Source organism: Brachyistius frenatus, unplaced genomic scaffold (assembly GCF_029030835.1).
Source record: "Brachyistius frenatus isolate BFR_SWC_R1_liver_20210118 unplaced genomic scaffold, ASM2903083v1 Contig_200, whole genome shotgun sequence".
Classification (NCBI taxonomy): domain Eukaryota; kingdom Metazoa; phylum Chordata; class Actinopteri; family Embiotocidae; genus Brachyistius; species Brachyistius frenatus.
In genome coordinates this window covers 178,681-205,644 of record NW_027210799.1, presented here as the reverse complement: position 1 = coordinate 205,644, position 26,964 = coordinate 178,681, and the positions used below count along the sequence as shown (strand labels likewise).

General features: G+C 43.4%; 2 protein-coding genes across 6 annotated transcripts in view; both read left to right on the top strand.

The window, feature by feature from the left end:
• The first annotated feature begins 1,118 nt into the window (after positions 1–1,118).
• Positions 1,119–13,274, top strand: LOC138632914 (cullin-5). 2 transcript variants are annotated; one of them, XM_069718809.1, is made up of 19 exons: positions 1,119–1,185; positions 3,220–3,329; positions 3,433–3,532; positions 4,198–4,374; positions 4,475–4,616; positions 4,777–4,922; positions 5,484–5,564; positions 5,870–6,008; positions 7,333–7,463; positions 8,122–8,229; positions 8,326–8,390; positions 8,512–8,644; positions 8,878–9,009; positions 9,171–9,294; positions 9,642–9,817; positions 10,326–10,487; positions 10,603–10,721; positions 11,237–11,360; positions 11,530–13,274. In XM_069718809.1, exons 1-19 carry the CDS (start codon positions 1,162–1,164, stop codon positions 11,722–11,724), a joined length of 2,388 nt encoding a protein of 795 aa, XP_069574910.1. In that variant the 5' UTR covers positions 1,119–1,161; the 3' UTR covers positions 11,725–13,274. The 2 variants fall into 2 exon arrangements, with proteins under 2 accessions (XP_069574910.1, XP_069574911.1); XM_069718810.1 differs by having other exon boundaries at positions 5,870–5,963; positions 11,530–13,273.
• Positions 13,275–14,946: 1,672 nt separating this feature from the next.
• The window catches only part of capn5b (calpain 5b), a 32,716-nt gene continuing 20,698 nt past the window's right edge, over positions 14,947–26,964 (top strand). For 3 of the 4 annotated variants that reach the window (XM_069718829.1, XM_069718828.1, XM_069718826.1), the window contains exons 1-2: positions 14,947–15,129; positions 23,894–24,067. In XM_069718829.1, coding sequence (XP_069574930.1) covers positions 23,903–24,067 — 165 coding nt within the window. In that variant the 5' untranslated portion in view covers positions 14,947–15,129; positions 23,894–23,902. The remainder of the gene's footprint in view (positions 15,130–23,893; positions 24,068–26,964) is intronic. The other variant, XM_069718827.1, reaches the window with a different exon arrangement.

The window sequence follows — 26,964 nt, the reverse complement described above, 5'->3', positions numbered from 1 at the left end:
TCCGAAGTTTAAAGTGGACTAAAGGTCATTTAAACACAGATTATTCGTTCAAACACTGGAAGCGCGGAGTTGTTTCAGATAAGATCTTTTAAGAGTACACTTCTGTAAAGCATAAAAGCAACAGCACCCCAATATTTAACATAGAATTAATGTGGTACCAAATAAATCACGGAAACATAACAAAACATGTTTTTCTTTTTTTTATTATGACCTTGATTTCATGTCTCGGGACAAAGGGAGTGACATATCCAAAATCTTTGTAAATAGGTAAAAAAAAAAAAAAAAAAAAAGGGCTGCTGAAAAACCTTAAATGTGGCAGCAAAAAAGGAAATAACAGCAATAAATCAGCTAAAATCAGCTCTTACAAACTGGAGGAGAAAAGCTGAGTTCAGATCAAAAGAAGAAAATATTTTGCTCCCTAACAACCCACAAAACAAGAAAAAGAAGATGCAAAATAAAGAGCAGAGAACATCTACAAGGTTTCCTTAAAATCACCAAAAGGAGACCAATTTAGATGCTTTTAATAGGGTACACTAAATAATAATAATATTAAATAAATGTGCCATGTTTTCATGTAAAATCATAATGTGAAAGGAAAGTAATAAATCTCAAATAAACGTAGTGAAGTAAGAATGGATTTACAGTATATTCCTTTGACATTTTTTTTGGCGTAGAGGTACAAAGTAAGTTAAATAGGATAAGTAGGCCAATATTTCCTTAAATTTGTAGAGCACATGAGTAAACCGTGTAAATAACAGAACATTTAGGAATAATAACGTGAAACATATTTAGAAAATTGTGAGTACAAGACCAGGCCAGAAGTTAAACATGGGCAAAGCAGTAGGCTACTGATGATACTACAAATTAAAATGAAATGACATCTTAGATGAAATGGTTTTAAAGAGTGTATGTTTGGTTGACTGAAGGTCATTTTACAGAGGAAATAAAGAAAACATAAATATATTCACAGAATTGTTTTAAACGGTTAAATGCGTCATTTAAAAAACAAACAAAAAAACAATTTACGATGACGTACAACTATTTCTTATTTATCTGTCATTATTTGAACTCAACTCCGAGAGCGCTGGTGATGTGGTCAGGTTCATCTTCAGGCGTCTCGGAGTTCACGCGAGATTTTACGAGAGGATAAGTTGAGGGAACATGGCGACGTCTAATTTGCTAAAGGTAGGACCCACTTCAATTCAATTATTTTGCATTTAACGCCGGCCGCGGCGCTTGTCATTTGCGTCGTGCGATGTCGGCGTTTACCTCCGAGCTGAAGGGACGGCACGCCGCGTCCGCGCCGTCAGCGTTGACTTCAGCTGGGAGCAGGGAAGTTGCATCTGGCTAACATTAGCTGCTTATCAGTGATTTAGCTGGCTGGCTACAACAAGAGCAGCTGCAGCACAGTGAAGGGGAAAAGCGGATCAGAGAGGAGGTGGGAGGAGGTGGGAGGAGGAGGAGAGTCACCTCAACGTGTCCACGGCTACCTGTTTCACATCAGCTGTCAGTCAGTGGCTCAGAAACCTGCAGCACCTCCTTGGACCTGCTGAAGGCTGCCAGGAGCTGCTCCTCCTCCTCCTCCTCCTCCTGCTGCTCCTGCTCCTGTCTCCGTCAGCCCCCCTGTTTCCAATTCAGTCCTACCGTCAGTGGGGAGGTGGCACGCCAGGAGTTTACAGGCTTAAAGCTGGATACCAGTAATAGGAAGTGACACGAGTCAAAGCAGAGTGTGTTACTGTGCTGCAAGAAGTATTCATAAAGTACCTCTACTCAAAAATACCATACCATAATAACCATAATCATAACAATAATAAACTTTACCTTTCCTATATGAAATGCAGCTCAAAGAAAATCACCTGCAGCGTTTCACAGGAAAACAGATCTAAAGGGAAATAAATGAGATGCATGAGAAACAGATCAAACGTGTATTAAGTTAAAATATAAAATAAGTAATATGCATTTTAAAGGACTGAGCTGGAGAAAAAAAGTTGTTTTTCTACCGGAGATCGGTGAATTTGACCTTTTTCCAACTCCAAAGGAAAACTTTGTCTGTTTTATCTGATTAAATAAAGTTTATTTCGTTGGATTGCGACTTCAACGCTGACGTAAACGTTCGATGCGCCGCACACATTTCTAAATGTTTGACTTTTATTAGGCTGCACCTAAGAGTTGTTTTGTATCATGAATTAAGTATTTCCTGAATTAAAATAATTCATCTTTTTGTTGATAAATAGTCTAAAACGCAGATATTCAGTTTCTAACACAACAGGACTTTGTTGTTTTGAAAAAAAAAGCAAAAGTTATTTTTTAATTTATGATTGTCCAGTCTCACTAACGGGCTGCAGCGTCTAATAGATCGACAGAAAATAATTCAGCAGATACTTGATAATTTAATAATGAGGTTTTAATCTAAAACTGTTTAAAATAATTTGGTTTCTAGTTTCTTAAATTAGAGGATTTGATGCTTTTTCTTTGTGTACATGATAGTAAACTGAATATCTTTGGGGCTGTTGGTCCGACAAATCAGGACATCTGAATTTTTTATTTTTTTTGTGTCATTTGACATTTTTAGACACAACAATAATAATAATAATGGATTCATTGACAACATGATCAGCAGGTTAATTGATAATGAAAATAATCGTTAAAGTTTCAACCCTTAAACTCACTGAACAACAGTGGCAGTTTTTTTTTAAAGTTTTTTTATTTTTTATTGTTATTAATTACAACTCTACTTTTCCTGTTATGACTAACCAGAAGGTCTGATGGGGAACATGCTGAAACTGGATTTTGTTGGTTTATTTTGAGCATTTTTGCTTTAAAAAAATCTCCCCAATCTCTCTCCATATTCTCCACCGCAATACTCCTCTCACAGTCTCAGACGTATTTCTGAAAGACATTTCTATATGTGGTGTTTTGTGGCGTTTCCCCTCTGAAATCTCCCCCCAGGTGTTGAGCTTGATTGCGATCTGGTGACCGAGCACGTGATTCACCACATTTTCATCCTTATTCAGTGAGATTTTTGTTCTCTTTATGGAGGAATCTGAATTTCTTGTGTTTCTTACTTCCACGTTAAAAAATAAATAATAATAATAATTCAAATTCAAAGAAAGCACAACTGGAACTTCTTTTTTTTTTTCCTTTATTATCATCAGTCTCACTACTTCAATGAGCAGTTTGACTCCTGTGGATTCACTTGTCCCTCCTGTGCGTTTCCAGAACAAAGGCTCCCTTCAGTTTGAGGACAAATGGGACCTGATGCGTCCCATCGTGCTGAAGCTCCTGCGGCAGGAGTCCGTCACCAAACAACAGTGGTTCGACCTGTTCTCGTACGTCTCCCGCGACTTCCTGCTTTCAGCTCCCACTTTTTTAACAACCGGGTGAATGGAGGGTGGGTAATCATCCTGTCGCCTCTTTTGTTTGTTCCCGCAGAGACGTCCACGCCGTGTGTCTGTGGGACGACAAAGGTCCAGCGAAGATCCACCAGGCCCTCAAAGAGGACATCTTAGATTTCATCAAACAAGCACAGGCAGTAAGACTTTTATTCTTCTTCGTTTCCGTCCCCCTGAAAGGACAAGTCCACTTCACGGTTCGGCCTCGTCGTTACATAACCGAGTAACACCCAGAAAAGCTCGTGAAGTCGCTGCTTTCGCCAGCGTGTGATTGTGGTTAACTGGCGAGTGTCGCCTTCACAGAGAAAGACTCTTGATGTATTTCTCTCCATTGAGCTCAAGCACTTGAGAGCCGCCATCAAACGACGACTTCCTACTTCTTTATTTGACAATATACCAAAGATTTATAAACGTTTTATTCTGAAAGCCAGGCATCTTCTGGAAGTTATTTTATGTCTTAATCACCCCCCCCCCTCCAACTATGTCTCCACGCCGTCCTCCACATGTGGTTTGTTGTGAACGCGAGTCATCTGAACTGAAGAAAACCTTTGATTGGCCGTGTTTGTGCGCGTTGCGTCACAGAACGAATCAGCCAATCAGAAGAGCGAGTCATTGATACCACTACCTGCTGTTGGTAGAGCTCCAGAAAGAAGCCATTTAAACTATACTAATAGTTTTTTTTTGTTTTTTTGACACCAGAAAATGTTTAAAATATGAAACCTTTGCAGGAGTTTCGAGGCGTCTCTAACCTGAACTTCTGCCGGATGTAATCGACCCCGTCTTGTGTTTCTCGCCCTTTTCCAAGCGGGTGCTGAGTCACCAGGATGACACAGCGTTGCTGAAGGCCTACATCGTGGAGTGGAGGAAGTTCTTCACGCAGTGTGACATCCTGCCCAAACCGTTCTGCCAGCTGGAGATCACTCTGATGGGCAAGCAGGGAAGCAACAAGAAGTCCAACGTGGAGGACAGCATCGTGCGCAAGGTGAGTTTTATTTCCTTCTCTAGCCTCAAAGCAGCATCTGCGTGCGTAACATACACGGGATTGATACGACTTCCTCTGTCCTCGCTTGCGGCCGCCGCAGCTCATGCTGGACACGTGGAACGAGTCCATCTTCTCCAACATCAAAAACAGGCTACAGGACAGCGCCATGAAGCTGGTGCACGCCGAGCGGCTGGGAGAGGCCTTCGACTCGCAGCTGGTCATCGGAGTGCGAGAATCCTACGGTGAGAAAAACGCTGAGCTGAAATCTGAGAGGTCGAAGAGGGAAATCGCGTGTGGGCGTTTTTCTGGATTTCTGGATCTAAATCTTGAACCAGACTTTTGGGTCTTTGTTGAGAACGTCCATATTTCAGTGCGCGATGTTGTTCTTTGTTCTGTGAGCAGTGAACCTGTGCTCCAACCCCGAGGACAAGCTGCAGATCTACAGGGACAACTTTGAGAAGGCGTACATGGACTCTACCGAGAGGTTCTACAGAACGCAGGCGCCGGCCTACCTGCAGCAGAACGGGGTCCAGAACTACATGAAATACGTGAGTACGCGGACGTGTCGCGGACCCAGAGAGGGTGTTTGCTCAGGGATCTCCTTTGCACCCAGAAAACAGTCAGAACCAGCGGGACCGGCTGCCGAGGCCTCTTCTCGGCACCTCTGACCCAAACAAAGCAGTGGTGTCTGTTTGAGCTCGGCGTGACACTGAAACGATCAGGAACGATCGCAGCTTCCTACGGCGGCGATAGTTTGTGTTTCTTGCTGTAAGGCGGCGTCGGTCCGTCTCTGCAGCTTCGGGGCGACTCGGCTTCTCTTTCATCTCCCTCCGGAGGCTTTTTTCTTTTTTTCTTATTCTGGAGGACTTTTGTAGAGTAAAACTGTAGATGTTTACCGTCAGGTTTCCCCCGGGACAAGCTGGGGACAGTTTTTTTTGTTTTGTTTTTTTAAAGAGGCTGCTCACTATAGAGGTGTTGGATGCAGCTGGATGCGGTCCCGGTGGTTGTTTCACCGTAACACCTCTGGACAAAGTCAACTCCACTCTGCAGCGAGCAGCGCTACTCGAGTTGATGTGAAATGACTGTGTGTAAGTGTGTGTGTTCACCAGGCGGATTCGAAGCTGAGGGAAGAGGAGAAACGCGCGCTGCGATACCTGGAGACGAGACGTGACTGCAACTCTGTACAAGCAGTGAGTATAACCACTGTGAAGTCAGTCACACCATTCAATGACATCACAAAGCTTCTTTCATTACATACATTTTTTTTTTTGTAATTTTCTTCCGATCTCCAAATTTAGACATTTTTAGAATTTCAGACTTTTCCTTTTTGATTTTTAATACTTATTTTCATAAGGGCACACAATTAATATTGTCCTGTTTCAACACCATTGCACTTATATGTCTACAAATAAAAACACATATTTACACATGTTTGTTCATAAACAACAGCTTGTATTTGTTTTTGTTTTTCGTTTCCTTCTGTTTGTCTCCTCAGCTAATGGAGTGTTGCGTCAATGCTCTCGTAACGTCGTTCAAGGAGACCATCTTAGCCGAGTGTCCCGGCATGATCAAACGAAATGAGACAGAGAGTGAGTACGGCAGGACTGCTCCCGCCAAAGGCTCAGCCAGCACAGGTTTGCACCGGGAAATAGACCCTGACCAAACCTCCCCCTTTTGTAGTACGTCGCTGTGTGTTGCTGTCACTCCTCCGAGTTGAGGAGTATTGATGTCTGATATTTTCTGATGTGAGACAAAGAAGACAGGTGTGAGCTGGAAGTTAGTCTGAATCGGGTCTATTGATTTGGCCCGTTTATCCACCAAACAGCTCCATTAATATATACATATAATTCATATATATATATATATATACATATAATTCACTACCAGTGAAGTTAGATTTTTTTTTCATCGGTGGCTTTTGTTATTGTCAAACATTTTCTTTCCTCCACTTGGAGTTCAGTTTAAATGAACACGTGCTTTAAATCCAGTCAGATGTCTTAAAGTGAGCTCCTACAAATTTTTCACGATTCATCGTAAAATGTCATAATAAATGAGCTCCTTTCTCTTTATACCGACTGCAAGTGCAGCATCTGAATGAATATTCACCGCAGCAGAAACTTGGGATTTAGATATATAATATTGAAATACAGACTGTGATCTGTTAATGCCTTTAAATTGCGGTGCAAAAAATAAAACTTCACATTTTTCGCCACGCAATATTCACAAAAGGACCTCCGCAGGATGCAGAGTTTGGTTTGTCCCTTCTGGGCTCCAGTAGAAACACGGCAGGCTTCACGAAGAGGACCTGCTCCTCGTGTAGATATGAAGATATAAAGTCACAAAAGCACAATGAATCTTAGTTTCGTGTCATTACACACTAATAAAAGTAAGATATATTCCATTACTGCCAGTAGATCCATCTGAATCTTACACACGAGTCCTTTAAGAACACAATTAAGTCGAATGAAACGTGTATAATCGAGACCTCCGATCTGATTCTGGGCTGCATTAACCGCCCGTCAGCATTTTCACTGCGAGTGTGTGCGTTCAAGTCTCTGCAGTCTGATTTAACAAATGGACGAAGGGGCATCCACAGTAATGGATTTTAAAACAGCCGACTTTTCTTTTCTTTTTTTTTTCTTAATGCAGCTGCCAAATGAAAGCTTTAGTATTCAGTATGTGACATCAGGCTCTGCTTCCACTTCTGTTGCTACACTGAGAGACAAGTCTGGTTGCACTGAGACTGAATCTTGATTATTTCTCACGATTTTTAAGACGCGCTGATTTCTTTTAATTAAAAGTTCAATCTATGAAATATCACAAGTAACAACTAGAGTTTAAAGACTTGCTCGGTTTCTTACATTCGGTCGTGTTTAAGGGTTTTGTAATCTATCTGTTAGCCGTTCCACCGGTGAACACCCAGAAAGTGCCGATGTTTCCTTCTCCCTCCCATCACAGAGCTGCATCTGATGTTCTCTCTGATGGACAAAGTGCCGAGTGGCATCGACCCCATGCTGAAGGACCTGGAGGAGCACATCATGAGCGCCGGCCTGGCCGACATGGTGGCCTCGGCGGAGACCATCACCTCTGTGAGTGGCGGGGCTTATTGTCGACGGTTTTTGGACATCATTTCTGTCATGTACAAAAAAACAGAGAGGTGAAAGGACATGGAATCACCTTTTCTACAAAGTTCAACAGTGTAGGAACGACAATCAGGCAGATTTAGCTTAACATTAGCTCATTATTTCAGGTGATTCTCAGCATTACATGTCCATGTTTATACATATAATCAATACTTTTAGCAAATCCAACTAATCCATGACTTTTATTTCATGTCTCAACCACTTTCACCCAAACATTAGATGAGCGAAGTGGTTTTTTTTAATCAGGATTTAGCCTTTAAAATTGTAATCTTTCCTGCATATTATACTTTTTTTTTTTTTTTTTTTTTACACAAAGAAGGACAATAAGGGCTTGTTTTGATAGCTGAGTATCGTTGATATCGTAAATTGTAAAACAACTCTTCGCAGCTTTCCTCTGGTTCTGATTAAACTGATATTTTTAGACCTGAAGATTAATTTGACTAAATGAACTTAACTCAAAGTCCACCTGCTGTTTTCTTTTCTTCGTGAGTCGTTCACCCCGATCTCACAGGTCAGCTGACGAAGACTTTAGAGATTATTATTATAAGTATGAACTCCTCCACTGACCGCGGTGATTGATCGCGCCTCCTGTTCTGTGTTACAGGACTCGGAGAAGTACGTGGAGCAGCTGCTCACCTTGTTCAACCGCTTCAGTCGACTGGTGAAAGACGCCTTTCAGGACGACCCGCGCTTCCTGACAGCTCGAGACAAAGTGAGTCCGACTTTCAGCGACCGCTCCTTCCATTAACGCATGTGAGGTCCACACGACGGATCGGCTTCTTAACTCCTTCTCGAACCCTCTTTGCAGGCGTATAAAGCCGTCGTGAATGATGCCACTATATTTAAATTGGAGCTTCCTTTGAAACAGAAAGGGTAAGACGAGCTACATGCACGAAAATCTACATTTGTCCTCGGATTCAAAAAAGGCCGCGGTGGTCTGACAGCGCTCGTCTCTCTCTCTCTCTCTCTCTCTCTCTCTCTCTCTCGCCTGCAGGGTCGGACTGAAAACTCAGCCGGAGTCCAAGTGTCCAGAGCTGCTGGCCAACTACTGCGACATGCTGCTGAGGAAGACGCCGCTGAGCAAGAAGCTCACCTCGGAGGAGATCGAGGCCAAGCTCAAGGAAGTGGTACGTCTCAGGGAACGTTGGGGTTATCGCACGGCATCCCGACTGTCTTTTGAATTCTTGATTATTGGATTCAGCGTTTTCTTTTTTTTTCTTTTTTTTCAATAGTAAGTCATCATGTGGAGACGCAGCTGCCCGACACAACTCAGAAAGTTCCAGTCTGTTGAATTTTTAACTTTATTTTTTAACCACCCGTGTCCCTTTTTTTTTTTTTTTTTTTTTTTTTTTTTTTTAAGCTTTTAGTGCTGAAGTACGTCCAGAACAAAGACGTGTTCATGCGCTACCACAAAGCCCACCTGACCCGGCGGCTCATCCTGGACATCTCGGCCGACAGCGAGATCGAGGAGAACATGGTGGAGTGGCTCAGGGTAGGAAGTGGTTTCCTTTATTTACACTCAATTTACCAACAAATCCTCAGACAGAATCACTTTGACTCATTTCTTTGAGAAATTTTCCTTCTTTTTTGGGTTTTTTTTTGTGAGCTGCCAATGACACGAATGACGACCTGTGATGTCACTGCTCCTAACAGGAAGTAGGAATGCCGGCTGACTATGTCAACAAGCTGGCGAGGATGTTCCAGGACATCAAGGTGTCGGAGGATCTCAACCAGTCGTTCAAAGAGATGCATAAACACAACAAGCTGGCTTTACCAGGTAAACTCCTCGTCACGTCAGAGCAGCTGCAACCAGGAAGTGTTTGGTATATTAAACGTCTTAAACGATGGAATAGTTCTATATTTTGGGAAACAACACGTTATAAATATTGTATATATATAAATATTTGCAATTTTTTTTCCTGTTTTTACTTCATATAAACTACATATCTTTGAAATGGAATAAGCAGGTTACCTAAAATGTCAAACCACGTCTTTGATTTATATACTATTGTACACAATACATTTTTTTGTATTTATAACAAGGAATCAGAGCTTTAATATTCGTATTACGACATATTCCAACCTGCTTCCAGTCTGAGATGTGCACGTGTGCTTCCTCTGCAGCCGACTCTGTCAACATAAAGATCCTGAACGCCGGCGCCTGGTCGAGGAGCAGCGAGAAGGTTTTCGTGTCTCTGCCTACAGAACTGGAAGACTTGATACCCGAGGTAGAAGACTTCTACAAGAAGAACCACAGCGGCAGGAAGCTGCACTGGCATCACCTCATGTCCAACGGCATCGTGAGTGGGAATAAAAACCTGCACGGAAAAAACAAATACCGCTTCTTACTGAGAAAGCTCACGGTTAAGTCATACTGCAAACTTCTGTGGTTGGGGTTCATGTGATCAGCTGCTTTCAATTCAATTCAACTCAATTTTATTTATAAAGCACCACATCACAACACGGGTTATTTCATGGCACTTAACACATTGAAGTCCTTTACAGCAGAACTTTACAGCATAAAGGAGGGAAACACTCCTCTTTAAGAAAAAACCTCCAACGCAGGGAAAGAAAAACTCTTTCGGAGAGCAGAGAGAGAAAAGGACAGCATAGAGATCCAAAACATGAACTGTTGGTGGAGGCCGACAATCACAGAGCAGAGACGTGCAGCTCCACGACCGGAGACGTCTGCAAAAAGAAAGAGCAAGGAAACTGAACGGAGAGGCAACAAGACAATGAGCAAACACTACGGGAGAGGCCTGAACTAAAGCGGAAACCGACCAACCAAAATGTCCTTCCTGTCCCCAGATTACCTTCAAGAACGAGGTGGGTCAGTACGACCTGGAGGTGACTACGTTCCAGCTGGCCGTGCTGTTTGCCTGGAACCAGCGGCCGAGGGAGCGGATCAGCTTCGAGAACCTCAAGTTAGCCACGGAGCTGCCCGACGCCGAGCTGCGACGCACTCTCTGGGTAAAGACCGGCGGGAAAAAACACGACGCTGACGAAGAACTGCAGTGCCGTCGGCATTCAGTGTTTCTAAAGCCGATGTTTTGTTTTTTTAATCTACTTTTCTCCGTGCTCCCAGTCTCTGGTGGCGTTTCCCAAACTGAAGCGGCAGGTGCTGTCGTACGACCCGGTGGTGTCGTCGCCCAAAGACTTCACAGAAGGAACTCTGTTCTACGTCAACCAGGAGTTTTCTCTCATGTAAGGAGCTTCAAAGTCACGTTTTAACGTGCCTCTCTCTCTTCTTCGCAGTCCTTGTTGGCTTTTAATACTCAGTTTAAAGGTCCACTGCTGGTTTTGCCAGAAATGGAATAATGGAAGAAACTTAAATGGGCAGTTTGGACACTTCACCTTCAATAATTAGTCTAATTAAAGGTAAAACATGCACCATTGTAGGTTAAATCGGTCAGCAGTGTTTTTTTTTTTTGCAGTGCTTCGTCGTTGGGAGCAAAAACATAGTCTATAGATGTGAGATTCTTCTGTTAACTTCAAATTATGGGCCAATTTTATTTGTATATGACATAAACATCAACACTATCCTCGTCATAGGGCCTGATTTAGGACTGCAGGGATTTCTTGCTGTTATTTGACGTTTTTCTGTCCTTTAAAATGAGGAGAATTTCACATTTACGTATACTGTAGATTTAATAACTGTTGACCCTTTATGCTGACCCGGGGCATTTAAAAAAAATGTTTGTTTATATTCAACTTCACAGAAAGAACTCCAAAGTTCAGAAAAGGGGTAAGATTAACCTGATCGGACGGCTGCAGCTCACCACGGAGCGAATGAGAGAGGAGGAGAACGAGGGCATCGTCCAGCTCAGGATACTAAGAACACAGGTACGGAGGGAAGCCGGCAGCACGCAGGTGGAGACGCCGCAGCTCTCTCCTCTGTTGCGTAACACCGCCCACTGTGAACAATCACAAGTGTAATCCACCTGTCTCACAACGTGCTTTTTGTACTGTTTTTTTTCTTTTCTACACCTGTCTTCTCGTTTCTCACCTGCAGGAGGCCATAATCCAGATCATGAAGATGAGGAAGCGCATCAACAACGCCCAGCTGCAGACGGAGCTGGTGGAGATCCTAAAGAACATGTTTTTACCACAGAAGAAGATGATCAAGGAGCAGATCGAGTGGCTCATAGATCACAAGTATATAAAGCGGGATGAGACGGATATAAACACCTTCATCTACATGGCGTAGCACCGCACAGCACATTAGGGACGACTCGTGTTGACTTTTGGTTTCAGTGGATCCGGCCTGATGGACACTAGAATACTTCCAGGCCCCCCCCCCCCCCCCTCCCCCCGTCCTCTATTTAAAAAAAAAAAAAAAAAAAAAAATCCATTCGTGTGCAGGGAGGCATGAATTTAAGACTGAGACCTATTTAACAAAAACAAAGTGGAACTTCCTGCCTTAAAGTTGTACAAAGAAAAAAAAAAAGCTAACGCAGTGGGAGTCTGCACCAAGTGGTCATAACTGTTTTTAGCTGAAGGGCGTTTCCTTTGCTGTCCAGATGAGGCTGTTAGTTGTTTGTTTTGTTTTTTAAATGCCATGACGTGTCATCTGGGCAGCTACTGCAACACTCCTGCTCAGTGCTCGTGCAGGTCTAAAAGGCATGCTGACAGGAAACGCTGAGGAACTCTAAATGTCCACGTGCCGGGTTTTTAATTCCATGTCGAATCCACGCCGTCTGAACTTGAACAAAAAACACACAAAAATGCCGCCCTCTCTCCCCTCAAAGGTGACGCTGCTAGAACCTCGGCTAGTCGGTTTTATGTGGGGTGGTGGGTTCCTGACGCTGTCGTGACTCCCTGCAGTCGCAGTTAAAGTGATCAAACACTTAATCCGGACATTCAGAGTGCATTAAATAAAAAAAAATAAAAAAAACGCCGGAGGAGCACTTGACAGTCTGCAGGAGCGAATCAGCGTAGAGCCTCTGTCCCTGGGTAAAACAAACCAGAAGGTGGGGGTTAATTTAGCGTAGTGCTATAATCCAGAATCAAGAGTCCCTGTTCCAGATGGACCCAGGGGCAGAGGAGGAGCTGGACCGGGAGCTCAGCTTGTGTTCGCGACAGTCCTCTCTCCTCCGCAGGAAGCCCTGGGAGGAGCAGGCCGAGGTCAGTATTACACGTGGTAAACAGTACTACAATTCAGAGCTATAAGAGAGTGTACCATGAGATGTGAATAATGAAATGATTAAATAAACAGCACCTTATTATTAAAAAAACAACAACAACATGCAGGCTTGTCATTCATCAGAAAATGTTTCAAAGTCTTGTGGTGGACTTCCCTCCCCCGTTGATAAACCATACATCCTTTAATGGAGGCAACAGCAGCATAAAAACAGCGGTGTCTGAACAGTAGATGGCGCCAGAGCAAGTCTTTTTCTTGTAAATGCATCGCTTTTACATTTTGATTGATAGCCCATTTTTTGGACCCAATATGGTGTTGATTGTAAATGGGAAGCTCCAAGGCTGACCCGGTTTACATTGCATGTATTTCACGCATTTATATACAGCCCTTATTGATTTATTTTCTTTACAAAATAGTTGTTTACAAAAGTCTTACATGAAGAAGGGACTAATAATATCAATATCTTCAAAACCTAATCATATACATTTGGTTAAGTGTGTCTGCACGGAGTTATTTGGGTTCCTTGCAGATTGACAGCAAAAAAGAGATAATTACATACTTGAGTCACATGTTTATTTAGCTTTAAAATGATTGAAACCACTTTTTTTTTTAAATCATAAATTAAAATTGGTTATATAGTCAAAGTTAGTCCCATTTGTTTTACAATTACAACATGTAGTTTATTAATTTATGAAGGGTTACACAGCTGTATTTAAAGTATTGTAAAGCCCAGCACAAATAATAATATGCACATTAACTGTCAGATCAGGAACATTATTAAAATATTAAATACGTTTTAGTGAAACACGTTTTCTTATGTTGTGCTTTTATCAGATACTGTGCTGTGTGGCAATACCGTTTTTATTTCTCAGTTTATATATAAAATAAAGCTGGCTGGAGTTTATTTTCCAGCTATATGTTTTCAGGTGCTGCATAAATACAGATTAACACAACCGGAAGGCTGCAATTAGGCGGATAGTTTTCATAATTACGGCATATTGCATCTTGTTATTTGTGACAAAAGGGGATTACGGCAGGCCTGTTAGTTGAGCGCATGCGCAGTGTGTGCAGTAACGCCCCCCCCACACACACACACACACGCACCCCTCGCGCAACCTCCTCTCACGTTTGAGGTGAGGACCACTGTCACGTTCAGGCAAAGAAAATATACCACTTCCTGTTTTTTTCCTTCAAAATAAAAGACCAAGAAGCTCGTCAGAGGCAGCTTGTAGGGCATATTAAGTGATCTTATTTAAATCCTGCAACACATCCATGGATACGACTAAATCATATACAAAATGCTTTTAAAATGATGTTCCAAAAATACCTTATTTGCCATTTTGAATCCCGCAGTAAGCGTTTTTATGTAACTTAAACTGAAATATTTGTGGCCACTACAGGGCAGCTGCCGTCAGCGCGTAACAAGCTCACCAACTTGTTGGCAAACGATCCCGTTCTCTTTCACATGTCCAACAGACATCGGTGCTCACATGAATATGGAGTTGTGTTTCGGGACACCTGGAAAATGTAAGTAACTTTAAAGTGGCTGGATAGAACAACCAAAACAACGAGCCGAAAGGAGCTAAAGTCGACCCGAGACGTGATGGGAGCTTGACATCAACAGTTTAAGGTCATTTTTGGTAAATGTATTACTTAATTTACAGCGAAGATTGTGGAACTGCCATTTAGTAGTTTATTTGGTAAACAGAGCTGTTCTTTTGTTCTTGTAAAATATTCCCCCCCCCCCAAAAAAAAATTCTGTTTTAAATATTGCTGCAGAAAACAATTGTAAAATAATGCATGGAAAACACCCCAACTATTAACTCTCATTAATGTAGTGACAGAGGTCTCCTTTACTGTCAACCGTAGATGATAACTGAGTGTTGGAAAAGTTAGAAGAACAGAGGAACAAAATATCAACAACCTTAGAGCACATATTGTTCGTTTTTCACAGGATGTGGAGGCTTAAAACTTATGTATAACAAAAGCTAAATTTCTTTCTGATACCAGTGAATGCTTGGAGATGAATGAACTTTAAGTTAAATTACAAATCTTTACATCGCCATGTGCAGAAAAATCCTTTCTAGCACATGTTGGCATGCCCCCTCACCTCAGAGATCTTTGCCCCGATCCTTGCTGTCGTTCAGATATTAAAGACTTTCTCAAAATGTTTTCAATGAAGGAAAGTTGGACGGTTTAATTTGAGTTTTATTTTGAAACCAGGTGAACACGACTTCCTGTGGCTTCGCCGCAGCTTGCCGCTGCTCGGGGTGAGGAGAGGAGAGGAGAGAGGAGAGAGGAGAGGAGAGGAGCTCCGCCAGCGGACCAGGGAGAGAGCGTGGTGAGGAATCCCAGCAGCCCCCCCGGAGAGCGAGAGCCGGACCGGCTGGACTCCCCCTCCCTGCCCCCCCACCCCCCAGGAGGAGGACTGGAGAGAGACCCCACGTTGCCACGGGAGAGGCCTCGGTTCAGGTAACCGTGCTGTGTGAATCGGACTCGTGCCGCTTTTCCCCGGGCAAGGCAGGTGCCTCGTGAAGGGCTGCCGGAGATGGAGAGGCGGCGGCGGCGGCGGCGCGCACGAAACGGCTTCTGGAAATCTCAGGAGATGCGAGATCCTATTACTTACTTACCGGAGGCGTTAGATTTATTGTGGCCTCTGTGTCCGGGGTTGCTGAGCCGATTACGGGAGGTGAAGGTGGGAGTGAGATCAAATGTTTATCAACCCCCCCCCCCCCACCACCTCCTCCCCCAGAGCCCCCTCCCCTCCCTCCACCAGTTTTGCGCCGGTGTGAAACGGGCTGTGCGTTTTACTTAGCGCAAAAAAAATAGCGTCACTTATCACACATCTTAGCTTTTTAGAGCCGCTAATCCCGCTCTGCGGTCTGTAACAGTGCTGCTGGGGCTTGTTGTCATGTTGAGTACAAAACATGGGGCGTTAATTGGGTTTGGCAAGGTGGGGCTCTCACCATAGCTTCCTTAATATTTTCCACATTTGTTTTTATATTCACCATGCACAGCTGTAACCCCGAGGGTGGACATCAGTTCAGGAGCAAAGCTCATTGTTATTGTGACCAAATAGTAACATCAGTCATCAATAAATGGCTCCATCTCCAAATTCAAAAAGCCTTTTGTAAGTTTTGCAGTCAGCTGATATTAAACTGGGAGCCTGTTTTCCTCCAGAGCGGTGAATTAATCATTTCAGAAGTACACATTAACGGTGTGCGCCTGAGTTTAGAGTTGGTGGAGACTCTCAGCAGCTGTTGTTGGGGTTCCCACTAGGACTAAAAAAAAAAAAAAAACTATATCGTCACACAACTTTAAAAAAAAAAAAATGCACCGGCATATTTCGGTTTACTTTATGAGATTAAAATAATGTCTTAAAACCTTATCGTCACCACCTATTATGGTATTTCCATTGCAAGTGAAATAGTGTTTACGCTGGTATTTTGGGGTGAGCGCCGTGTTTCTATTTGTAATGAGTTTAAATATGGAGATGAAGGAATCCAACCTGAGTGGACTTCGGGAGTGGACGTGTCGTATGTCATGGCCGAGCCTTCAGTCGCTGGCATCAGGAGGAGATACTGCAGAGAGGAGATCACGATGCTGGGAGGAGGATGGGAAGCTGGGATAGCCCTCCTCCCTCATGCAGGCGAGGGAGGGGGGAGAGAAGGCGGGGATGGATGGAGGATGGTCTGGTGCACCCCTCCCTCTGTCCCTCCCCCCTCCCATCTCTTTTCTTTCTCCCACTCCGTCTCTCTCTCTCTCTCTCTGTGTTATACTGGTGCATTACTGCTCTCCGTTCACTTCTGAGTGGAATCAGTCTGTCAGCAGAAGCAGACTCAATCAGTCAGTCACCCCCCCCCCATTATACACCCCCCACACACACACACACCACCACCACCCAAACACACACTCTTCCCTGATCTCTGATCTTCACCACAGTCCGCCTCCTTCCTGCTTCGTGTGCATCGGCTTCTGTGAACTGTTACTATCCTGATTTCTAGCAGGGAAAAAAATTTTTTCTTCATTCTCTCTCCGCAAACAAATCACTGTAATATTTCCAGTTCTATTTTAAGGAGAGTATCATTATTATATTATAAAATATTCATGCACACGTCTCTTAATATTTATATCATCCATTAATTTGTATTGTGCTGCTGCATTGTTTACAGACGGATGTCACCACTGGATATACTTTTGTTCCTTACAGGTCTTTAGTGGTAAATGTTGATTAAAACATAACAAAGGTTGTTGGTTCAGTTCTGCGTGAGCGCCCTACATCACTATCAACATTACAACTCCAGAGCGGTGGTGGAAAGTGATTTAGTACATTCATTCAAGCACTGTAGGGAAGTAAACTTTGGAGATACTTCTACTTTACTGGAGTATTTCCACTTAATGCTGCTTTATACTTCACCAAATATCAGAGGGAAATATCGTGCTTCACTACTTTTTAATAATAATAATATAATAACAAAATAACAATCTTTCAAAATCGTCGTAGGAGATGAAACTGGTGGTTTCCAACCTCTTTGTCTTCTGACGTCTTACAAAAACTCAGACGGCCCCTCAGATTTATTCACAGAGACCAAACCAGCATTTTTCCTGCAATATTCAAACTCCATTTCGTTGCTAATACTTCTGTACTTTTACCGAAGTAGGGTTTCTCACGTAGAACTTGTAATGGGGTATTTTTGACCAGTAAACAATCTGAAGACTCCTTCCACCACTGCTCCAGCGTCACGAGCAACAAACTGTTCACGTTATACCCAGAATTAAAAAAAAGCGTTTTAGTAACAGGCTCTCGCTGTGTTGTTGCCAGGGAGTATGCGGAGGAAACTGCATTTGTGTAGGCTGGTGCATCATTATCCAGTGATGCTTTTCTTCCTGAGAAGATGGATGTTTTTCTGACCATTGTACCGGTCTAAAAGAAGGTTGGTTGCTCAGTGCTGTGTCAGAGGAGCTGTCCATGGTGCTGTACCGTTACCTCTTAGTGGTACTTAGATAAATGCTTTCCATGGTACTGCCAGTACTTCTTCAAACTCCCCCCCCCCCCCCCCCCCCCCCCCCCCCCCCCCCCCCCCCCCCCCCCCCCCCCCCCCCCGAAATGACTTAAAATTTAATTTTCTTTGTCTTCAATTACAGTGATGAATTAACCTTGTGCTGAAGGATGTTCTGGTGAGAATTCTACTATATTATACTATACAATCTTTTTTTGACTGATCAATTTAGAAAATGAATCGATAGAGATGTTAGTGGAGCATTAATCATCCAGAAGATTCAGATAGTTCCCTTGAGGAGTTAGTTGAGTGCCAAGCAGACCTGAAAGGAAATCAAACTGTTGGTCCTAAATTCATCAAGTGGACAGGAACTCGACCAGATGATGTTACGTCACATCTGCTGGATGTGTTAAACAGGCCGTTAACGTCAGTGTTGCATTTGCAGCTTGTTTCTGCTGCCCCCGTGTGGTCGAAACTCGGTTGCTGCAGGTTTAAATAAAGTTTAGGGACAAATAGAAACGATATAAATATGCAATACTCTGAGATGGTGTGTCTGTAAGTGCTCCTGAGAGAGCTGCCGTGAACTCTGCGTTACCTTCTGCTTGTTGTCGCTCCACAGACTCCCGTCGTGTCACATTACCACGGCACGCTTTTGTTTTTTAAAGTGTCAGCGCTACATCGGTGTAGCAGTCACGCATTTCAAATATGATGCCGCCGTGCCATCATCAATACCGTGTGATACCCGTGCCAGTTCCACGGCGACACCGGTTCAGTGGGATGAATGTTGACATCTGCTGACCAGCAGCTCCTGGGCAGAGGTGGGCGGAGCATCTGTTAACAGAACCAGGCTCAGAGGTGGGCGGAGCATCTGTTAACAGAACCAGGCTCAGAGGTGGGCGGAGCTTCTGCCTCGACCGGTGAGAGGTGAGAGCAGAGAGAGAGAGAGAAAAGAAAGCATAGAGACCCAAAACCTGAACTGTTGGTGTGGGCCGAGAATCACAGAGCAGAGACCTGCAGCTTCACATCCGGCATCTTCTCCCTCAAAAGTCTGGAACCTCACACGACGACGGGCCTCTAATACTGCTGAGTAAACACGCAGAGGAACACGAGTGGTCGAGCTTCGCTCGCAGTCAGAAACGAGCAGAAAAGTGAGCTTTATGAATTATTTGTCATCCTCATCAACACTTTGGAGTTGCGGTGTAGCTGATGATTAATATGCACTGCTAAACGCTGCATTAGACACTGTTGTTATTATTATTATTATTATTATTATGCTCACAGTGTTCACGTCACTGTTGGAAAGGAGGCGCCGGGTTTCCTGCTACTCCTTCCTCGCAGTATTGATCACCGATTGAACAAACCTTTCCCTCCAGCTTCTCCTCTCTGCACTGCAGGAGCTGTCATTTTCTGAATCATGACTCCATTGTTTGGTGGAGGGGGGCGGCATCGTCCGTCAGCCGTTGGATTCTTAAACTGTCAGCAATCTTCCTCCTCGGCATCGGTTCTCCTCAGCAACAGATTGTTTCTCATGTTTGTTAGTTTTCTTTTAGCTTTGACATCTTCCAGTTACCCTTTTTTCTCCACGGTCCGTTAGCGTCTATCTTTAAATGTCCATCATTCTTTTAACATAAAACTTAAATTGACCGATGGGAGCGGCAGCCCGTCTTTCTTCTGTTTTTGTTATGTCAGAAAAGACAAAGAGCACAAAGAGCACTTTTATCCACTTTATGACTAATGAAATCCTTCATGTCTCCGGTGGTTTGTTGCAGCCCCATCAGTCCTGTCGTGTGGACAGTTTTTATTGAGATTCCATCAAATATCGTCCCGTCTGGTTTGTTTCCCGACTCGAAGGAGAGCTGAAGACTTAAGTCGTCTTAAATCCCGTCTTCTTAAACATCTGTCTGTAGTCCAGCTGCACTAATACACTGGTGAGAGTTTTGCAGCTTCACTTAAGAAAAACTCATGTAAATGGAACTGATGTCAGCTGTCATGATCAAATGTCAGACGACTGAAGTGACGTCACTTTGTTCACGCGGTTAAATTCGGTAAGAAACTTCTGTTAGAAAACCGCAAAGACCGACAGCATGCAAGTTATTTCATTTATTGATTTCCAGAAGACACAAACAATGAGAAAGAAATCGTTTTATTTTGATGAATACTTTAACAGTGTGAACCTGTGAATATGAGTTTGAAATGTTTCCCTCAGAGAAACGAGTCAAATTAGAGTTCACCGAGACGAGAGATTTGATTTTTCTGTAACAAGCGACAAAACAATTTAAAGTTTATTTTGTACTACAAATAATAACAAAACAAGTCTACTTTGAGGACAAATTTGTGCACAGTCTGTTGAAAATTCATCTTTAAATGAATCCCTAAAGATATTTATTTTAGGTGATATCCTGAACTGTTGTTGGAAAACAACTCTGTAAATTCTGTAAGTTCTGTTGTTAATACAATGTTTTGAATTTTCATGCAACTTCTTTATAAAACAGAAGCATCAAACTCTGAAAACTTTTCATTCATATCGTCCCAAAATATACTGCATATATATGCATGTATATAAGACATGTGCTTAATAATAATTTTTAAAAAAGATTTGTTTTGAAATGAATAAATAATTATAACGGAGCAGAACCGGAGTGTCAATCTGGAAAGTAATAAAGTCAGTCTGAGATATAAAAAATAAAAATTTGGAGACACAAATTGTTTAACTGCAAAAAAGCTCATTTTTATTCTCATCCGCTTCAACATGATGTTTTTTTTTTTAGCAAGTCGGTCCAAAAATTGGACGACCTCGCAGCCGTGGAGCCCAAAATAGAGCTAAAAATAAGCAACACTGGACTGAATATGTCTCCGTGTCGGTAACCGTTGGTGAACTGCAGACTTTACGTACTTCACAAGACGTTGAGTTTCTCACTCATCCAGCTGCGACGCAACCCGGTTGAGAGTGAAACATTCGGGGACATCAGAAATCCTCCTGACAGCTCGTCGTAAAAGTCAGCTTTAATTCACAGCAGTGATTGTTGTTGTGGTGGTGATGGTGGTGGTGGTGGTGGTGGTGGTGGTGGTGGCGGCGGTGCTTGTCACGGTATTAGAGGCGCACAGCCCAGCGGCTTCTCGGCACTCGTTCTCTGCAGGTGATGCTGTTGGCCGTCCGCGGAGGCCAGATGACAGCATGGTTTTCCCCATCGAGTCACGAGCCAAGACACCAGGCCATCTGTCAGATTCAGCTTCCAACTGCAACCTCCTCCCCAGGAATTCACTTCATCACTCGCTCAGGAGCCGGCGAGCTCGTTAATTCCTCTGAATTGAGCTTACCGGATATTCCTCTCTTTTTTCTTCCTTTAATTAAGCTCAAAGACCGAGCAGACTAAAAGGCTGCAGTTAACGCCAACGATGTAACCCGGGTGTAATTTCAGACCTCCAGTTGTAGACTTCCACCACCCGGGATTGTCTGACGTGATCCTGCTACACAGAGTCCTCCTTTCATCATACGTGACCGTAGAGATGAGGGAATGCTTTGTAGATGAAGCTGCATAAATTGCTGCAGGTTAACTTGTAGAAGCTGTCTGTCGGTCAGCCGCTCTGCAGGCGGTTTTTGGATTCAACACATCGCGGGTCTGCTGAAAAGATTCGATTTCTCCGGTTGTCAGAAGAAGTTAGTCCTTAAAGCCTTTCAGGTTAATGATATTTGAAAGGTACAGTAGTCGGGTTTCGTGTCGCTCCTGACGTCCTTTCAACGTGGCGTCGCTCCATCTTCGGTTCACTTCATTTTCCCCCTGATATTAGAAGTCATTGAGCACCGATGGAAGGTGACCGGGTCATCTCAGACTAATTAAGAAGTACTTCATCTGACGGTGCTGCTCCAGAGTAATGTGGCTTTCAGAGACTTGAGCTGGGCTTGTTTTTTATTACCTTGCTATATTGAGCTGTGCTGGTAGGAATGCATTAGGAATTTTACATAATGCAATAACACCAGCGTGTAGATGATGTTTGTTTTTTTAAATTGGTTTTGTGTTGTTGCGTGCTTTATTATGTCAGATATTTACATCAGAGTAGGTCTTTATTTGTAAAATAAACTTAAATTTCCTAATATACCTGCAAATTAATGATTTTTTTTCACTTAAAGATGACTGTGTATAGTATATAGAGCTGGATATATCGCACAAATAATGGAAGTTTAATCATAACAGAGACAAAAGGGCAATAACAGAGGACCTAGTGGTGCTGGAAGCTAACTAGCCTGGCTTAGCTGAGCGACACAAAACCGCCTCACGGGAACATTTCGGGAGTTTAAACGTGTATCGATCTGCAGTACGTGGATTTGTCTCGTCTGATAGAGGTCTTCTGTTTGTCTCTACCGGCTTTAAACATTAAAACCACAGTCGTCAATATGGATCAAAATCTTTCCGGCGTTTTGTCGAATCGATGCCACAAAGAATTTTAAGACTTGTGGAGGGAAATAAAACGGAGTTCAACCCGTTTTCTAAAAAGCTGTATTGCATCTCTGCGGCTGGCGTTCATTCATGTTGATAATCTATTTAAAAGGTGAGAAAAAGAGGCTTTTGACAGACGAGTTCGTGAACAGTAGATGTTTCTAAGTAGTCGGTGGAGCCAAAAAAAGAGACGTTATTGGACTGAACACGACTCCTGATTGATTGTTCCGTTTCATACGACAGATAAATTCAAGGAGTTGTTGTTGTTTTTTAGCCTCAGTGGACCAAAAAAAAAAAAAAAAAAAAAAAAGGATGCAGCTTGAAACTTAATGATATTGAAATATTGTTATAGTGGAGTTCGGCATCGGTCCTTTTCTCTGATGTCTGAGCTAACAGCTGACTTTTTAGAAAGAGTTTGACTAGTTTGAATAAATGTTATGAACTTCAGGTGAACTTCAGCCAGACATTTCTCTGTTCTCTGTTTAGGAGCAGCTGAGATTTGTCACTAAAAATTAGGAAAAACTGGACGACGAGGACTTTTTTTTATTATTATTATTATTTCGTTTTCATACCAACATGCATTTGAAGACATTTACTTTCTTTGTCCATTTTTCAGCTGCATGTCGTCTTTGTACACATAAATTCAGCTACGATGCACAAAGCACAGAAAGAACCACAAACGACAAATAGTGCTCACTCCAAAAAAAAGGAAAATCAAAATCAATTTTTTTTTTTTTAATTATTTAATTTAAATATTTAATAATAATAATTGTCCACTCCTAAGTGTAGTAACATTGGTGCTGCATTTGATTTCAGAGAAGATGGTGCGTAATGTGTGTGTGTTTAGAGAAAATGATCAGATCAGATTGAGCAATAACCCTCATTGTATTAATAAACCTGCGACAGGACCCCCCCATCGTTTAGTAAAGATAAACTTTTGGAGCCTTCGTGAGTATGTGATTGGCTCCATTTGATAGACGTGTGGGGGAGGAATCCGGTTTTAACCACCACCTTAACTGTGCACACTCTGCACTGCTGCGTTCACGCATATAATTGTACCTTCCAGTGTTGTAATGGTCCGAGTAAACGCTGTTGTGGTGACACTATCGACTGCATCCACATTGCTGTAATTATCGGTGTGTAATCTCAGTCATAATGTAGCTCATGCGTGGCGGAGGAGCCGACAGGTAGAAAGGTTTATCTCGGTATTGATTATCCCTTCGATAGCTCCGTCCCCGCTCGGCCCCGCCCCGACTCGCCGGCCCCTCCGAGCTGATCGATGTTCACGCGGCCGCATAGCGGTGATAATCAGGGTCCCCGGAGGATATCAGTGACGTGACAGATTAATCATTTTGACCCGGAGAAATCCAGGCTGTCCTCGAGGCAGCTGCTCACATCGACTTTCTGTTTTCCACCGAGAGCTTTTTGCTGTAAAGGTATTACAGCCGGCCGGATTTGGCTGTCAGTCCCGCTGGCTGGTGAGCGAGCAGAAGAGCAGATGTTCGGGGCCGGCAAAAAAAAAAAATCAAAAAAAAGAAGGGAAACAAACCAGGAATTTTTTTTTTGGACAGCTTTTTTTTTTTAGATGAATTACAGCGTCCGTAAAACATGTGAGTGACAGTTAACGATGGAAGAAGTAAGGATACGATGTGAAGCTCTGGTCTGACCTGTGTGTGTGTGTGTGTGTGTGTGTGTGTGTGTGTGTGTGTGTGTGTGTGTGTGTGTGTGTGTGTGTGTGTGTGTGTGTGTGTGTGTGTGTGTGTGTGTGTGTGTGTGTGTGTGTGTGTGTGTCTCCTTCAGGGCTGCAGGATGTTCACTTCAGTGAAGGCCTTCGAGGGGCAGCAGTACTCCACCCTGAAGAGGCAGTGCTTGCAGAGTGGCCTGCTCTTCGAGGACCCCCGCTTCCCTGCCGCCGACGACTCGCTCTTCCACCACGGCAACCGGATCGGGCGCGTCGTCTGGAAGAGGCCTCGGGTACGTCGGTTTTGTGCACTTCTGAAGTTTCAGCCGATTCAAACTGATTTCAGATTCCATGCTTCTAGCAGCTGATCGATGTTTCTGACCATCACCAGGCACTCAACGCTCCGAAATGATGATTACATTTCTATATTTTTGTTGAATTGCAGTCCAGCCAAACCCTCACAAAAAAAAAAAGAGTTTCTTTGGAGGTAAATAACTTAAGTGCCTGACTGGTATATGTTTTTTTTTTTTTTTTATGTCAATAAACCAATGAACCTGGCAAACACTGGAGAAAATGGTCCGAGAAAAGATTTAGTCCACCTGTGAGAAAACAATTAAAACATAAGAAAAACCACCACCATCATGACCTGTTTATAGTTCAGATCATATCCAAGAGCTAAAACAATGTATAAATGCCTCCAAGCAGCATTCGAGAAGATTCAAAATCTGGTGATTCAGCCCATCTTGTGTAAGAAATACGGACTCCTTGATGAGTAGGAGGTGAAATCAGTTCTCTTTCTCCTCGTATGATTATCAAAGAGCTCCAGTGATTCCAACGCGTACCATCGTACAGAAGAAGCAACAAGCCGCTGCAGTGTTTATCTGATCCCTGATCAGTTCAACCTCTGCCTTGATCCGTGTGGGTGAAGGAGCAGCGTGCGTGACAAACTGTGAAAACAAGTGATTCTTTCATTTTGCATTGTGTTGTGTGTAGGTGTTATTATCCACATCGATAAACTGTATTTTTTTGTTGGTTACCTATTCTGGTGGTTTTTTTTGGCAGCTAACAGCTTCAGGTGTGTTAACGTCGCCCTCTGTACCGGCGTGGATTGACCCACATTTACATACAAAAACCCCTCGTTTAAACTTAAACACATCTGATCAAAAAGTGCATGTAAATTCAATTCAATTATATTCACAAAGCGCCACAGCACTTAACACATTAAAGACCTTTACAGCCGAACTTTACAGCATAAAGGAGGAAAAACTCCGCTTTAAGGGAGAAAAACCTCCAACAGAGGGAAAGAAAACTCCCTTTTAACAGGAAGAAACCTCCAACAGGAGCAGGCTCAGGTGGGCGGAGCTTCAGTTAACAGAAGCAGGCTCAGAGGTGGGCGGAGCTTCAGTTAACAGAACCGGGCTCAGAGGTGGGCGGAGCTTCAGTTAACAGAACCGGGCTCCGAGGTGGGCGGAGCTTCAGTTAACAGAACCATGATCAGAGATGGGCGGAGCTTCTGTCTCGACTGGTTGGTGGTGAGAGGAGAGCAGAGAGAGAAAGGAGCAGCATAGAGATGTAAAACATGAGCTGTTGTTGGGGGCCGACAATCACAGAGCAGAGACGTGCAGCTCCACGGAGAACAAGGCAACAAGATCCTAAGCAAACACTACGGGAGAGGAAAAGTTCAGTGTAAACACTGCTCTGATGTCACTCATAGGGACGTTTGTTGTGGGGTTTTAATCCATAAATGTGTTTTGTGTGTTGATTGTAAAAGCAAAAAGTGGAGAAATTATTCTTCACGTGACTTTTTTTTTTTTTTTGGGCAGCTTTCTAAACAGGTTCAGGTGCATCGCTCGGACCGCGTGCAGCGAAGCACACGCTGATCTTTTATGTCACCTGGGAAATCCAAGACAGATTGTGTGCGTGTGCGTGTGCGTGCGTGTGTGCGTGCGTGTGTGCGTGCGAGCGAACGAGCGTCTGATCTGGATTCGTATCCCGATACGAGACGCTTGGACCGCACCGACTGCACGGTTTGTTTATTCGTGTGCTCAGAGTCGTTTAATCTCAAACGCATACCCGTAAACACGCTCGCGTTCCCCCGGTCGCTCGGCGAGGCGCAGATGTTTCCGCTGCGGAAATGTGTTATTTAACGAAGCCGGGCATAAATAGCGAGCTGTGTATTGCACCTGTAACGTGAATGCTATCAGTGCCTCTGCAGGATAGGAGTTGGATGACCTCCAGTGTGACTAATCATTTATAATTCACTGCTGACATCGGTCGTAATCATCCTCTGTTCTCGTTAGTATGAGCCGGTACTGTGTGTGTGTGTATATATATATATATATATATATATATACGTTCTGGTGGCTGATGATATCAGATGCAGGAGCCTCAGGATTTAGCGAGCCGAGTCGCCCGCCGCCATCGTTAACCCCCCCCCCCACCCTCCTCCCCCTTCGCGCAGCAGGCCGCGGTTCTAGATGGTGTAACCTCCTTCTGCCTCGTGTGTGCCGCCGCAGCGACAGCCAGCGTGCATCGCCATGGAAACTGGGTCACACAGATTATATGTTTTGGTCTGCGCTGATGTCACTCATGCAGACTGAAAAACTGGAAGAAGTCAAGAGGAGGGGAGAAAAAAAAAAAAAAAAAAGGCAAGGAGGAGCATCCTTTTCGTTTTCACCAGGACACGATTTGTGTCGTCAGTTGACGGCGGTTTTATGTCGGGAGCTTAGGAGCTGCGAGCGGGCCTGTTTTGCAGAACGGAAAGGTCGGTGCTGCTGACTTGACCTTGAATTTTTAATGTCTAAAAGGAGCTATATGTGTTTTTCAGTGAGTTACTAACAAATCAAAAATTACAACCGTCCAAAAAAAAAAAGAAAAAAAAGAGCTTTCTTCTGCACGGAGCAGCAAAGATTTTGCAAAGAAGCGCTCACGATTTTCACTATCTTTTTTTTTTTCTTCTCTCAGTTAAGAAACAACATCACGACCGATGGAAACCTTAAACACACTCGTCCTTCGTTTCTTCCTGAGAGCTCGTCCTCAGTGCCGTATTTCATTCAAGGGGAGAGTGCACCATAATGAAGTTAAACATCGGACTACTTAGGGGCCAGAGCGGCTTCGAGAGAATGAAATGTTCGGAACAATCAAAAATTAATGAAGTTCCTGACAAAAGCTCATTTAAAATACCGTATCA

What these genes read in the sequence shown, in the direction of transcription:
- LOC138632914 (XM_069718809.1), top strand. Translation starts at nt 1,162, where the DNA reads ATGGCGACGTCTAATTTGCTAAAG. An exon ending in CGGCGGAGACCATCACCTCT is followed by an intron (nt 7,464 to 8,121) that starts GTGAGTGGCGGG and finishes TCTGTGTTACAG; the next exon opens with GACTCGGAGAAGTACGTGGA. An exon ending in TCAGGATACTAAGAACACAG is followed by an intron (nt 11,361 to 11,529) that starts GTACGGAGGGAA and finishes TCTCACCTGCAG; the next exon opens with GAGGCCATAATCCAGATCAT.